The sequence below is a fragment of the Tauraco erythrolophus genome, chromosome 18 (genome assembly GCF_009769465.1).
Source record: "Tauraco erythrolophus isolate bTauEry1 chromosome 18, bTauEry1.pri, whole genome shotgun sequence".
NCBI classification, from domain to species: Eukaryota; Metazoa; Chordata; class Aves; order Musophagiformes; family Musophagidae; genus Tauraco; species Tauraco erythrolophus.
The window spans coordinates 4,475,553-4,490,425 of record NC_141482.1 but is presented as its reverse complement, the minus strand read 5'-3'; the positions used below and the strand labels follow the sequence as shown (position 1 = coordinate 4,490,425).

The 14,873-nt window shown below is 42.1% G+C and overlaps 1 protein-coding gene across 3 annotated transcripts in view; it reads right to left on the bottom strand.

The window, feature by feature from the left end:
* PTPRT (protein tyrosine phosphatase receptor type T) overlaps window positions 1-14,873 on the bottom strand; it is a 461,775-nt gene that overhangs the window by 91,213 nt on the left and 355,689 nt on the right. For all 3 annotated transcript variants that reach the window (XM_086623021.1, XM_086623022.1, XM_086623023.1), the window contains exon 12: window positions 3,242-3,515. In XM_086623021.1, the coding sequence (XP_086479147.1) occupies window positions 3,242-3,515 (274 nt within the window). The remainder of the gene's footprint in view (window positions 1-3,241; window positions 3,516-14,873) is intronic.

The following is a 14,873-nucleotide window of genomic DNA, read 5'->3' as shown; positions in this document are numbered from 1 at the left end:
CGTGGGAACAACAAAATCTGCAACGTTTAACTTTGAGTATTAAGTCAGTATAAGGATAAGAGAGGATAAGGAGTAACATGGTGTTGCTGCCCTGGCCTCACCTTTCAGAGGGATAAACACCAAATGGGCTGAGCTCAGGGAGGTTTTTCAGACAAGGGAGATGTCCTGCTCTGTCGGGCAGCCAGCTGTAGCAGGTGGCACCAGGACAACCAGCAAACAGCAGTTAACTACCTGGATGGCTGCGACGGCCATCCAGTGTGGAGATCCTGCCAGAGGAGAGCAAAGCCAGTTGTCCATTCTTCTTCCCGTGTCACTCCTTGTGCTAACTCCTTCTAACAGTTAAACAGTAACTAACGTGCTTCTCAACCCCACAGTTACAAAGCCTGGAGCTTCCGTTTCCTTTTTCTCTTTTTCCCCCTCTTACTTCAAACTCTGACACATTTCAGCTCAGCCTCAGCTTTCAACAGTCCCTAGGAGGGAATTTCACACAATTTGGAAGTGTTTTGTACAACAAAGCTGAAAACCATTCTGTTTCACACATGTTCTGTTTAGACCCTTGTCTGGAAGCAACACCATGTTGACCAAACTTCATGCAACTGTCCCCAGAAAAGAATTCAGCCAGCCACAGCTATCTCATTCAAACTCTCCAGCAACAAGCACAACACTGCACAAGAGAAGGCAGAAAAGCTCCTGATCTGATTTTGCAGCAATTTGCCACACTTGTTTTGCATCCAGCTGCTAATTACGTTCCTTTCACTGTAACAATCATGGCTAATGGCTGCAGAGCAGACGAGAACACCAAATGAGCACAACCCTCCACTCACAGAGAAGCTGAAACAATGCAGAACTCCTCTAACACTTCCACCTCCTCCTAATCAAGCTTTTTGACCAAATACAGAACGTTTCTTCCAATTAAGCTCTCCCCAGAGTCCTGCATTTCCAAAAGATGTTCTGGATCACTGCATGAAGGTTTCTCATTGCAGGTTCCAGGTGTGGAAAGAAGTTTCGCCATTCCACAACTGTCAGTGACTAATGAAACTACAGAATATCCTAATTAAAAAATGAGTGGCAATGTTCTGTTAAGTTTTTCGCGTGCAAGGGAACATAAGGCTATGTTTTAATTGAGCTAAATTGTTACTGTTTCAGATTTTTTGCAGATGTGGGTTATCAAAAGTGCCACATTGCAGCCATAAGTATTAGTAGGCTTCATGTAAATACAGATTATACCTGTAAACAATTCTGGGACTGAAACAAAACTTATTCTTTACAGCTGCAAAAGACTGGATGAAAATCAGACCCTAATATTTGAAATGTGAGACTTAAGGATTTTATCTAGAAACAAAAACCATCACAGCTACTTCTTTGAAGATCCATATTCCAGCCTTGGACATTTCCTCTGTTTTTTTTTCCCATAGCACTACACTTCAAGGATATATAAGCATAAACTGTACCAATAGTAACGCAAGAGGCAATTTCTTGCTCAAATAAGATTTTGTTTTGCCTGGCAGGATACTTGTCATGCTTTCACAAACTGCATCTTGTTGCATACAGACTCTTTTGATTAATTATGGTTAAAAAGTCTTTTACAGTCTGGTGTTGCTATTAGAACAGTCCAAGCAAGTCATCCTTTTTTGAGTCCTGTTCACCTTGTAGGTAGAGAGCATGATGCAACCTGCCAGCCACAGAGATGCACAAAAAGCAGGAACCACACATTAGTGCTGCCTTAATCCAGAACACCAAGAGAAGCTTACATTTCCGTTCATATAACCCACTTACGGCATATTATATTGTACTTAAGCAAATAAAGTTTCTTCTTCCCTGGGGATCCATTCACTAGTAATTAACTATCGCACAAGGGGAACTAACTAGACACAAAGAGACATATACATATATCTCACAATTTCCTTTATAAAGGCAAATCCAAAATTGAATTAATTGAGTAGTGCTGGAACGAAACTGTATCGACTAGAAAGGAAACCAAGGTGAAAAACAGCACAGTGTTGAAGAGATTTGTGCTTGTCAGCCACACAGCAGAAACTCTGCAGGAGAAGGGTGATAAATGAAGGCAGTAAAACACCAAGACGTGTTGTGAACGCTCATTGGCATTGCTAGCCTGTTAAACGATGTACAGTCCTCTGTGATGTGCGACTGCGTTTTGCGTATAGAAGACACTGTCCCAAGTGGAGACCAAAGCCTAGACCATTCACCTTTGATTGATTTTTCTAATTTTGCTCGTTCAGAGGTGATGTCTTCGAGAATTTATCAATGTTAAAGTCAGATTCATGAAAGCACTGGCAAACGTGCTAATAACACAGCCGGCTACCCAATTTCTCGATGCCATGTTAATGCTCTAAGACTCTTCACGAGGCCAAAGTGTCAAATTGTATCATGTTATGTGATAACGAAAAACAATTAGAGGAGTCAAAGGGGAGGAAGGTGGACCACTGCTTAGACTGGATCTGGCCTGCACACTGTTAGCTGAACAGACCTGAAACGGAAAAGCTAGAAGAGAAAGTCACAAACCACTCGAGGCTGGAACAGAAGAGGGAAAAGAGGCTGTCACGCTTCCTGAGACGGGATCTGTTGGGGTATTACGTGTACATCATTTGAGCGTGAGAATAGGGCAGACTATGTTTTCTGTGCTATCTCCATTTTGAACTTAGTATCATGAAGTGTAAATAAAAATATAGCCCAGGATACTCAAAAGGAGTAAAACAGACATGCACAGTTTCCCCCACAGTACAACTCACTCACGCTGAAACACTCAACCGTAAGTACTACATCATAACGTGACCAAATGTAAGCTACAAGGGAATCCCAATTCATAGCTTTTGTGTAGTTCTCATCTCATAATGCCTCCTCCAAAATCACAAGCACAGTGAACTGGAGACTACCAGGATATTACAGTTACGTCTTTTAAGAGCAAAAGAGCCCCTACTCTGACACTCATGCATATGCAAGGAAACAAAAAAAATCCAAATTCTAAACAATTAATTTTGTAAATCATATGTCAACGTGTACATAGTCTGGCTCCCCGACAGGTTTCTCATTGGCTCTTGGCATCAGAGAGAGACTTGAGTGAAAGACAAGTAGTGGCATGTTTAATTTCCATCAAATTTCTGTAAAAGGGTAATAATAACAAGGAGTTAAACTGGCATCCAAAGGAGAAGGAAGGAGAAAGATGAGGATAGCTAGAGGTGGTCATATGTACAGATCCAACTTCAATTTTCTCTGCACTTACTCCGTTTGCCTTGCTAAGAGCCTGGAAGTATATGCTGTAGCTTTTCAGGGGAGAAAGAGGAGCGTTCCAGTAGCCGTTGTAGGTTTTGTTGTCGCCCACTGTGAACGGCTGTGTGACGGGCAGGTTGATGGGTTTCAGCTCGGCTGCAAAGTAGTGTGGTGAGTCAAGACTGGAAGCGTTCTTGTAGCTCACTGGGACAGAGAAGCATTCAACGATGTCTGCAGCTCTCCGTGCTTTCTGCAGCTTCTCCTCCTTGACAACAAGCTGATAGACACTAGGAGGGAGAGAGGAAGGTAAGATTAGAGCCCCAAGAGCCTTAAATATCAAGAATGTTCCCAACAATAAAAGGAAAAGGCAAAATAAGAGAAACACTGTGGGCATCACAGCAAACTCCATTCTTGGCACACTAACAGTGGCCACTGAAAGTCACTCTGCAGGCAAGATGACGATCACCTGATCTGTTGATTCAGTGGAGTTAATCGAGGTGCACCTTGGTGAAAGTCAGAATAGATTTCAGTCATGTCACATTTTGGGGAAAAGATTAACTAATAACATGTCCAGTCTGCAATGAACTTTTAATGTACTGAATATTAGAAAGCAGGTGCTTTCTTCTTCAGCCACAAAGCTGAAACGTGAACAGTTTGCTTGGGCTAAACGGCGATTGCAGTAGAGGAGAGCATTAGCAGGTGGCAACAGCATCAGATCCCTTTTGAAACAGCCTCAGTGTGCAAGAATCAGTTTAGATCAAAACAATTCTCATTTCTTCTAAGAAAGTAACGTTTTCTGGCCCTTCTTCACATCTCTTTTTGAGATACCCTGGGATGTAGAGTTCCCTAACATTAATTCCTGATGCAAGTCTCCTCCTACCTTCCATCACTAAAAGGCTGGCTTACGCACTGGGCAGGTGGCTTTATAGCTCTCCCAATTCACTTTTGTTTCAGGAAACAACAACTCTTCATATCCTTTTCAGCTCTGTGAAACGTTAATCCTTGTTGATTCCTGCTAAGCTTTTGGCCTCTAGAATACGTAACAGCAATCTTGTTATTTCTAGCTTACCATTTCAGGCTCAAAGAGGTTGCAAGGCATTGCTGGGTTTTTTCCCACCAGGCGGTTAACAAAGCCCTGAAGTCACTCCCAGAGGTGACCAGTTCTAGTCAGGCACATCCTGCAGCGGAGCAGAGGATCGAGATCGTGGCAAACAGGGGGGTTTCCTGAGCCGGGGGATCCCCAGAGGAGCGCAGAGACCCACCAGCTCTCACCAGAGCGGCTGACGAGGCCCGAGCAGGGCCAGGAGTACCGGCGGCCACCCAGCCCCCCGCCCCGCTCCCACCAAAGGCAGCTCTAGTGACCAGGAGTGCCACCACCTGTTGGAGCGGGTCCAGAGGAGGCCACAAAGATGATCCGAGGGCTGGAGCACCTCTGCTATGGAGACAGGCTATCGAGTTGGAGCTGTTCTGTCTGGAGAAGAGAAGGCTCTGGGAAGACCTTCCAGCAGCCTTCCAGCACCTAAAAGGCCCTACAAGAAAGCTGGAGAGGGGCTTTTTACAGGGGTGGTAGTGATAGGACAAGGGGAAATGGATTTCAGCTGTAAGAAGTTAGGTCTAAGGAAGAAATTTTTTACACCGAGGGTGGTGAGGCACTGGAACAAGCTGCCCAGAGAAGCTGTGGCTGCCCCATCCCTGGAAGTGTTCAAGGCCAGGTTGGATGAGGCTTTGAGCAACCTGGCGTAGTGGAAGGTGTCCCTGCCCATGGCAGGGGAGTTGGATGGTCTTTAAGGTCCTTTCCAACCCAAACCATTCTATGATTCTCAGTTCAATGCTGCTACAGCTGAGGCAGGCTTACTGTCTGCTTAACACCACTCGCTCATTCGACAAAGAAAGATACTGCTGCAGTCATTGTACTTTTTGTCAGAACGTTCTCACGTGCTGCCCTCACCTCTCCGTGTGAGACTGGTCCTTTGTGTAGTCAGACAGGGGAGATGGAGTAAAAGAAAGAGCCAGCAGCGTATCATTGTCCCGGCTTTCACAGGCTCATTGTTGCAGAAAGATTGGTCTGAAAAATTTCTAGCACAGCAACAGCTCATCAATGCTTCTGTGGGAAGTGAAGTTCTGGCACCTTCAACAAGCAGGAGTGAAACAAAAGCCAGCATATGCTTTTGAATTAACCGTTACTTTAGGTCTGTAGGTATCTGGCACGCTAACGGTTAACAATGAGGTGGTCAGTGAATCACTTGGAAATCATTTGGCTCCCACTGCTAGACACAAAACCAACTCATCTTTACAAGTACAACCAATTTATGAATTGCTTAGTACTGAAGTTGCCTTCACACAGGCTGATACTAACGTTGGCTAATGCCACAGGAGCACCCACCAGGTGCACAGCCTGCAGCCTTTAATGATGTCCCGTCAGCATTTTGGAAAATTTCCTCAATCCTATAGTTCATTGGAGGCTTTAATAAAATATTTTAGGCCTTCTCTGATATTCATTTTATGATTTTTAAAAAGATAAATAGGTTTCCCAGCAACACTTTTAAGTACTATCATTGAGAAGGTAGCGGGAGCTGTAAGCAAAAGCCTGTTTAACCTAAACCCTCCCCTCAGCTCAGCAATAGAAACTTTTAGCTTGCCATTTTGGACACTGGTTACTAACAGACTATCTGCAGATTCTTATTCTGACCCTTCTCTCTGGCAATAATAATCTATGCTGCTGGGAAAGTTTATCATTTTGTTTGCCCACAATATGCAAAACAGTAGCTGACATTTTTATGGGCATCTGCCACGTGCCTTCTAACCTAAAAATGCTTGGTTTCTATTTTATCCGATCCCAAACACTTGTATTTCTGGTTATAGAAAATGTTTCCTTTATGTATATACATAAATATATACATATAAATCTATATTAATCTCCTTTCAGCCTACACAGAGGCCAAGGGTTCCCTCTCCCTGTCTCCCCAGCTCTGCAGTGCCCAAAGGGTGACTCTCATTCTCTTGGCGATCGCACTTGCGAGCCATGAGCCTACATACCCGTCTGTATTCGGAGAAGGGGAAGCTCCCAGGGACATGAATCGTGAGATAACCAAACTCTTTCCCTAACAGTAGAGAACTTGTTTACCTTTGAAGACATTCTCAGTTTCTCCTTTGATGATTCTAACACATGCTCCATCAGTACAGGCACTCTTTTTTCTGACGAGCAAGAGTTTTGGTACATACAGAACCCAGTAACAGATACTCTTTTGCCTGTATTCTTTCACATTTTCGCTTTCCTACTTAGCCATGAACACGCTTCTTCCTCTGAGCATAACTCACTCTTTTAATGACCTGAAATCTTACTTTTAATGTTTATTCTTTTGGAACAAATTGAGGTGTCTCTGGAAGCACAATGGTACGTTCATGAGCATTGAACTAAAATGTAACAGACTAAAACTCCCTTAATTTCCCGCTTGAATACTGTCTCCTCTTCTATGAAACAAGTATCTGAGCTGTTGTCATTGTTCCCTCTGTCTCAAAAACCTGCTCTGGCGAAATTTTGGATGACTGCTTGCTTGGCATTCTTTTCCTTTATGCCCAGTTCACGCTGCCTGACACAGCACACGCATCTCTATGTGCTTTCCCTGCGCGACTTGGTGACCGTCATCCTTCAGCCTCACTCTTTCCTCTGAGTCCCAGTTATTTGGTAGTGGTCAAGTGGTCACTCTCAAGGAAACTCACCAAGTGGTCAAGAGCATGGCTGCTTACTCTGGACTGAAGATTGTCTCTCTGAGAAATTGTTTCTTTATCAAATGATTACCCTGGGCCTCACTGTCTGATATTTTGATGTGTCTAGACCCTTCAGAAGTGCAGGAGTCACAGTTCACCACTAGCCAGTACACAGACTGGTACGGTATCCTCATCTTTTTTCTTCTTTTCTGTCATACTTTTGTTTTCCAGGTTATGCTCTTTTTCTCACATTTCGTTTTTACCCAGGAGCAGAATTCTCCTGATTGCCTTAAAGACATTTTAAGAGATCAACTTCTCTGCATTAACCAGTGAAGTGCTGCAAAGCACATCAAGTGCTTCCACACCCACTACTATCAGCATGAAGACACTCTCGTAACTGCCTTTTCATTGAAGTAAAAAGCCAATGATCCTACATCTGAATGAAATTCCCATAGGAATTCCAAGTAGCAAGCATGCAATTACACATCTGACAGTTTGACCAAACCATCTGCATTACTATAACAATTCTCAAAAGAGTAAAAGTAATTCCACTTGGCTCAGAAGATGACAACTTTCCAAGATACATTATGACCCCCAAGACTGTGGTCGGGCACTAACTCAGACTCACGAGGACGATCTGCCTTTTTGGCACTTCAATCACATCTCTGTTTCGGTGCTGTGTAGGGTCAACTATTTGCAACTTATTATGACTGACAATTTTGTAATATGCAGCAGTGTGACTATAACCAAGGAAAAGGAGGAGTGCTTTTCCAAAAATAAGTGCTAGAGGGAGAGAAAAAAGAAAGTGGGCAATGCAAATAAGGAGGAGATATCCCAACTATTCTAATAGCTCTTATTGTGGCTTCCAGGTAGGCAGTAACATGGATCTCTTGGGGCTCTCCTCCTCTCAAGCTTCAAAGCTACTGCTTCCAGCCAGTAAGAGCTAACACTGCTTTCATAGCAGGAATCAATACATCACTTGAAAACCGCCCAGCTGGATAGAAGAAAGTTTCAGTGTCATACGTTGAGTCTATATTAAAAGAGACAACAAAAGCAGAGCATTAAAACTCCCAACACTATATAACAACTCCAGTACCCATAAACTGAAAGATGATACAGTAAAACTAACTACAACATTTCATTGTTTAATACTCAGCTGCATTTGCAAACACTGCAATCAAATCCATACACGTGCACGCTGCAGGGCAATACAAGCAGGGGTCTTGTGTTCCTACAGAAGCTACTCCAAGGCACCTCACTGCAACCAAGTAACACTGCTGTCCCCATAAACGACAAGAAAGGACTGTTTTCCAAACATCCAGAAGTTCTGCTCTCCAGAGAGCTCTCTAGGGATTCTCGAATCTGGGCTACTAACCAAATCACAGAATCACAGAATGTCAGGGATTGGAAGGGACCTCAAAGGATCATCTAGTCCAATCCCCCTGCCGGAGCAGGACCACCCAGATCAGATCACACGAGAACGTGTCCAGGTGGGTTTTGAACATCTCCAGAGAAGGAGACTCCACCACCTCTCTGGGCAGCCTGTTCCTGACTTCCTCGAAGGCTGGGGAGCTGAGTGCCCTGCTGTGCAGCTGCACACTCGTGCTAGAAAAGCAGGCCAAAACTGGGCTCCTTGATAAATATCACAGGTCTTATACAGTTAAATCCACATTACTTTAATAGAAGCTTTTTAAAGTTTTTGACAGCTCCATTCTAAACCTCTGATAAAAGCACCAACTATAATGGTCGCCACAGCACAAATGTTGTCTAGAGAGGAAGAAAATGTGCTCTTATCATCACCTACAAGGTAATCTTTTAAATGACGAGTTCTCTATTCAGTGTAGAAGCACAAGTGCAGATAATCAACATTCCAAATCACAGCCCGTTTCCGTGCGACTGAGATCTGTCTGAGCACTGTTAGACTTCTCCTTCCACTGCTCTTGGTTTCTTTTTGTGCTGCCTGCAGCACAATTCAAGGATGGACGGAGGAAGTACTTCTCCACGAATCTAGCCATGTATTTAGAAGAGACTCAAGTTTTGGATGTAGGATGTGCAGGAATACGGAGAAGATTTGCTGATTCAGAGCTTTCCAAAAATCATTTAACATCTGGTTGGTGCACTGGTATTCTGACACAACACTTACCAACAAGGTGAAATCTTCAGTATATCCCTGATAATGGCCGTGTATGAAAAGGAATATAATTTCTTTGTAACCTTACAGTGATCCCCTCACCTGACTTATTAAAGCTTAGAAGAAACAATGCTTCTGCAGCGAAGTACTCCCTCTGGACCAATTTTGGTACTAAATTTTCTTAAACTTGTCATATAAAGATTTAATATATTTTCATTTAATTTTAATATTTAACACATAAATATATTACCAACCATATATTATTTCCAATAACACTTTCTCCTGGGGAACAAAAATAAGTGGCAATTAGTACAGCTGGATCTTGCAGTGCATTTGTTAGCAGACTACTGTGATCAGGTTTTGTAGCTCACCCTACAGAGAACGGGAACTTCTCATTTGTAGCTCACATGAACATGTTACTTTCGGGATAACTGTTTGACAGGCTTCAGGAAACAAGACAGTACTAAAAGGTAGCGTTTTTTCCTTATTAATGGCTATCTTAATTCAAAGAATGAAGGACAAAAAGGGGCAGATGAAGTAAGGAAGGAAAGTCTTGCATCTTCCAGAAGCTGTGTCATCTCAGACTGAAGGAATGTGAGAGGGAACAGCTGACACAGAGCTGGGCATGGAATTTCCATTGTTGCACTTATTCTATAGAATTAACAGATTCAGCACTGATGAAAAGGCTATCCAAAACGATGAAAATCAAACCCAAATACTATCTAACCAACCACAAGCATCAATGGTGCATAAAGGTGCATAAAAGGCAGCGAGTGCATATGAACAGGGTCAAAAGTACAATAATTAGAGAGGCCAACAACCAATTGAGTTTCTTTTCTCTTATTTACAATGCAAACGTTATCGAGCAGCATGCTTTTAAGACCATGAGAGCATTGTCAGCATACTGGGTCATACCCTCGGCAACCATCACACAGAAACCCCAGGTACCCAGCGCTGATTTCCTACCGCAGAGCTCTGCAACACGCTGCAGAAACAATCAGATGTAACTTCAGTCATCAAACACCAGGCCTGCCCATGGGCAACGTTCACCGGAAACGCACCCTAAGACCAGTTTCCCTGGATGTTATTTAAACAGGCAGTCCTGATACCAGTCAGCTTGTTGTTTTGGTTTTTTTGGGTGTGTTTTTTTTTGTTTTGTTGGTGTTTTTTTTTTTTTAAGAGCCCATTTTCTAAGTTAACTGTTAAGTTGCAGAATCCAGGCGACAAACACTTAACAGTTTGACCACCTCATTTTCCATTTCACTTAGAATCACATTAAATTTGGTTGAACCAATGTAAACGTATTTGTATGTATCCACAAAGGTTCATCACCTTTATTCTGATGGCATGGAACCATCTCCCAGGATACTGGGATGGGAGAGAGCCTGATGTGTTGCCCGACACTCACATTCAGAATTCAGATTAACTATCGAACGTGGATATGTTTGTTTTATGGTCAAGCTGATTTCAGTGATGCATACTGAGACAGAAGAGTAGCATCAACATCTTTATTTTACCTTTCTTAAAGATATTTACATAAAAGCCTGAATTCTGCCATACAGACAATAAGAAATAAAACAATGGGAAATATGAGGAAATATAATAGGGAGGGAAGCTAGAAACATCTGATAAAAACCTATCGGTACTCTACAGAGCTTACTCTAAAAAACTGAGAAATCGAACAATAAATGAGATCCTTCTTGCAGGATGCCTCCAGTCCTCCCATGAACTTGCATGGAAGAGACTTTGTAAAAAACTCAGCCAAAACCCACTAGACTCTAAAAAAGATTTATATAACATCGATTCTACTAAAACTTACAAGAACTAAATGGATAATGGTCGTAAAGCCTGATGCTGAGACTCGCTGTTCTGAGCATAGGCTGCATCCACAGCGCCGCTTTCCTTTGGCTACAATGGTGAGTATTTCCTCACCAAGCTCCTCCTGCAACCCTGTAATCAAACGTTCAGACATTCAGAATCGACTCCACAGACAGTTTCCAAAGTTCATAAAGTCTTCTGGGTTCAAACAGGTGGCAATATATTCCTGAGAACTGAGCTACCTACTCCACGTGTTCTAAAAATGTCACCCTTAATATCTTCAATAGCACCTTTAATCAGAAGCTCTGAAACTAATCTACAAAACATAATGAACTCAGTTTCACAGCCACCTAGCAGGTACATACAGGACCCAGTGCACTGTTCTGCAATTTTCTGTCTATTTAAGAACTGATTCGAAACCCATTAAAATCAATTAAAGATTGCTACTGTTCCCATTACACTTTGGAACAGCTCCATGCAGAATACAATATGCTGAAGTTAAGGTTAGCTTTCAATAAACACTTTAATGCAGAAAATAGGGGGAAAAAAAAAGATTGTTTGGCAATGTCATCTCCTGGAATATGCTTGGCTATTTCAAAGATTCAAAAACTAGCCCATTATGAATACTGGGCTGCACTGTTATCAATCAGCTTGTTGGCATCTGCAAAGGACTCACAAAAATAAAGTGTATAATAGCGATGCTACTCGAGGAAATAGTCTCTCACATTGCAAAGTTATTCACACCAGACCCTTCATTTTGAAGTTATTTTTGTGTGTTCTTTTAACACTCATTTAAATTAAACAACTCTTCTGCTACATTCACTGAAGTTGAAGAATACCAACAAAATATCCAAATTCAGCCAAACTTGTAAAAACAGCATAGAAAGAAGAGATGGTAATTACTGCCATTGCTATGAAAAAAAACCCTGCTGAGATAGAGCCAATAATAATGTAATCCATTTAATCAAGAAGGCTGATAAAAGACTCTCTTCACACTTTCTTCTACTCTAGTACTCAGTTGTCTAGATTTACTACCAAGGCATGTTGTACCCTGAAATTCATGGAACGAAGAGTAGTGATTTCACACTTGGATAACACTATTTGGAGTCAGAGTTTTCACATGGGCATTCTTTTATCGCTAAAATTTCAAGCTTTGTTAAATTTCTATAGTGATTGAAACGGGCACTAGAAAAAGTAAGAAAGTTTAAAGAGAAAAGAGACGTGGTCTCATATTCTCCTCAATCAGTCTCAGTACCTGTGATGACCTACCTGTGGGACAGGCAGTGGTATCTACTTAAGGAATTGTGCACTGTGTCAAGCTTAAAAAAAAAGCAACAACAAAAAAACAACAACAACAAAAACCCCCAAACCAAATATTTGTATTTTTATTTGTAGAAAAGCATCCTGCCAGCATCAGTCTATCAAATGCTATCTTTGGGCAGAATTCTTCATCTGAAATTTCTTTACAGTCTTACTGCAGCATCACATAAAATTGCCACAACTGACTAAAAAAATCAAAAATCTATTAAGAAAGTAGTAGGAGTTTTTTGTGGTTTTTTGTTGGGTTTTTTTTTTTTTTTTGGCAGTGGTTGGGATAGGGTTCTTTTGGTAAAAACAAGTGACAATACAATGTCAAACGTAATGTCACACGGCCTCAGACTTAGGTGGGTAGGCTTTTATCGTGACAGATCTCTGATGCACAATACATAATGACCCCACTGCTGCAGATGGATAAACTGTGGCACGGAGAAGCTGCAATGAGTGACTTGCCTGGTATAGGTTGTATGCAAACGAATCCCCACATTCTTGTCCACTATTTCTACTTCCACCCACCAGTCAATATGTCCTTTGTAATGGAGCCTGGAGTTTCCAGTCTGAACACATGCTAACCTTACAAAGTCTTTCAAATAGGCAAAACAAAAAAATGCTACTTCTGAGCATTGTTTGAGATGTGACCTGCAGAGATTAAGGAGGAGCAGACAGTGCTGGGAGAGAGAGACGTCCTGGAGACCCTCCCTTTCTTAGAACTGCACCACACAAGGGACACAACAGCTTGTCAAACTTCCGTGAACACCAGTAACAACGTTGTTCCAGGTATGATGATGGTTTAAATAAGCAGCTGTGTGCAGGTACCTAAATACCTGCATTTGCACATACATGTACTGTACGTAAACATCAACACTTACATTAAAGTCAGTGCTTCCAACTGCGAGATGTTCCACTCACTGCTACTCTTCCATGAGTGACTAATGACCATGTCTTTCCAAGGAAGGACAGGTATTGAAAGAAATGTAAAAAATTACATTATTCCCATACAGTTCTGAAAAAGTCTAATCATCGCCGCAGCATCTATGCACAGCAAACAGAAACGTGGGAACATGCACGAAACGTACGCAGTTGTCAAAAAGACAACTGTATTGACAGTCAGTATTTACTGACCAAAAAGAAGGATTTGTGTGCTTAAAAGCCCATTTTTCCCAGCTGTATCGTTTGATCTAATAAAAGATGCCATCCATACTCACAATATTGCCTCCTCTCCATGCCACACCACCAGAACACTGCCACTGCATCTGTTTGCTCGTATTATATATGCATCATTCTTTTAAATGCTTTAAATTTTCTTAGTATAATCCTTCTTGGAAATAAAAAAAATTAAAAAAGAAAGAAAAAAAAAAGAACCAGAGGCCATTTCAAAGCTGTGTGTTCCGTTATCTCAACCATCTCCATAAGCTTGACCTGGCTCACAACACGGATTAGACGTAATAGCTGTGGTTCCCCAGTGGAACCAGCCCAGTCACTATCTCTCCAGTTCAATGTTATTTTGTGCTGGCAGATTAAAGACAATGATTGCAGACAGATAACAGCTTTCGCTGCAACAGGAGCTAATGTTAGTGGCTTCTGAGGTGTCTTCTCCCTCCTGAGCCACCTGCCATCTGTTTGATCCACAAAGACAACCAAACCACAAGCCCTTTCTTGATGATGTCACTTAGCATTAAACAGGCACCACTGACTGAGGTCTTGTCGTCATCCTCGGCGGTCGCTGGTTTCAGACCAGAAGGAAGTTTAAAGTACAAGAAGAGCCAAAGTAGCTATTGAGCAACCTGCAGGGTAAGAGGAGGCTACGACACACCCGTACCGGGACTGTCCCATACCTTCTGCCTGTCCTTCATAACAGCAGCGGCTTGGACAAGGGGATGGGTATATTTGCATATATCCTCAGTCAGAATTAATTTGAGTATTTTCAATGGTTTCCATGAAATTAGGTCCATTCGGATGCAGAAATAATCTACTTCGGATTTCAAAGCTTTCTCTGTCTTTTCCACAACCATAGCTACTAGACTGTGGTGGGAAAACCCACGCTTAAGGATTGGATGTCCTTTTTAAGAAGGAACACTAGAAAAAATATTTCTGTTATTTTGTGTGTGTTTGGTTTTTTTAAACTAAAAGGCTAAGAAAAACACAAGACAAAAAGGAGGAACCTGCTCTGTGCCTAACCTCAAGAAAAACTTCATTACTAGACAAGGCCTATATGGCCAGAGAACAGTCTACTCACAGTTATATCATCAACGTGCCATAGAAAAGATGAGCTCTCCTGAGTAAGGATAATACAGATTTTCAGCACCTGAAGCTGCAGGAGCTTCTTTCCACCTTTTCTGGACGCTTTGTGTTTTTCAAAAAGTGCAACGTGATCATGCTTCTGACACCAGGGAGAGGTCTTAAGTGGTACCTTCACTACCACATCTCCAAATTGAGGATGGAGAAAGGAGAGGAGGAAAGTCCCAAGGGCAAGGACTTCTCTGCATCAATTCATAGCTAGTCTGTAATCATCTGTAAACACCTCTTACCTCTGCCATAGTGGGAACGGGGCAGATTTAAACATCAGGAGGTTGTGTCTGATAATCCTGTACTTCACCAACTGCCTTCAAAGCTAAGCATATTTTTAGCTCGTAGAAAACATTAAAAATATAGGGTGCACCCTTTTGGCAGA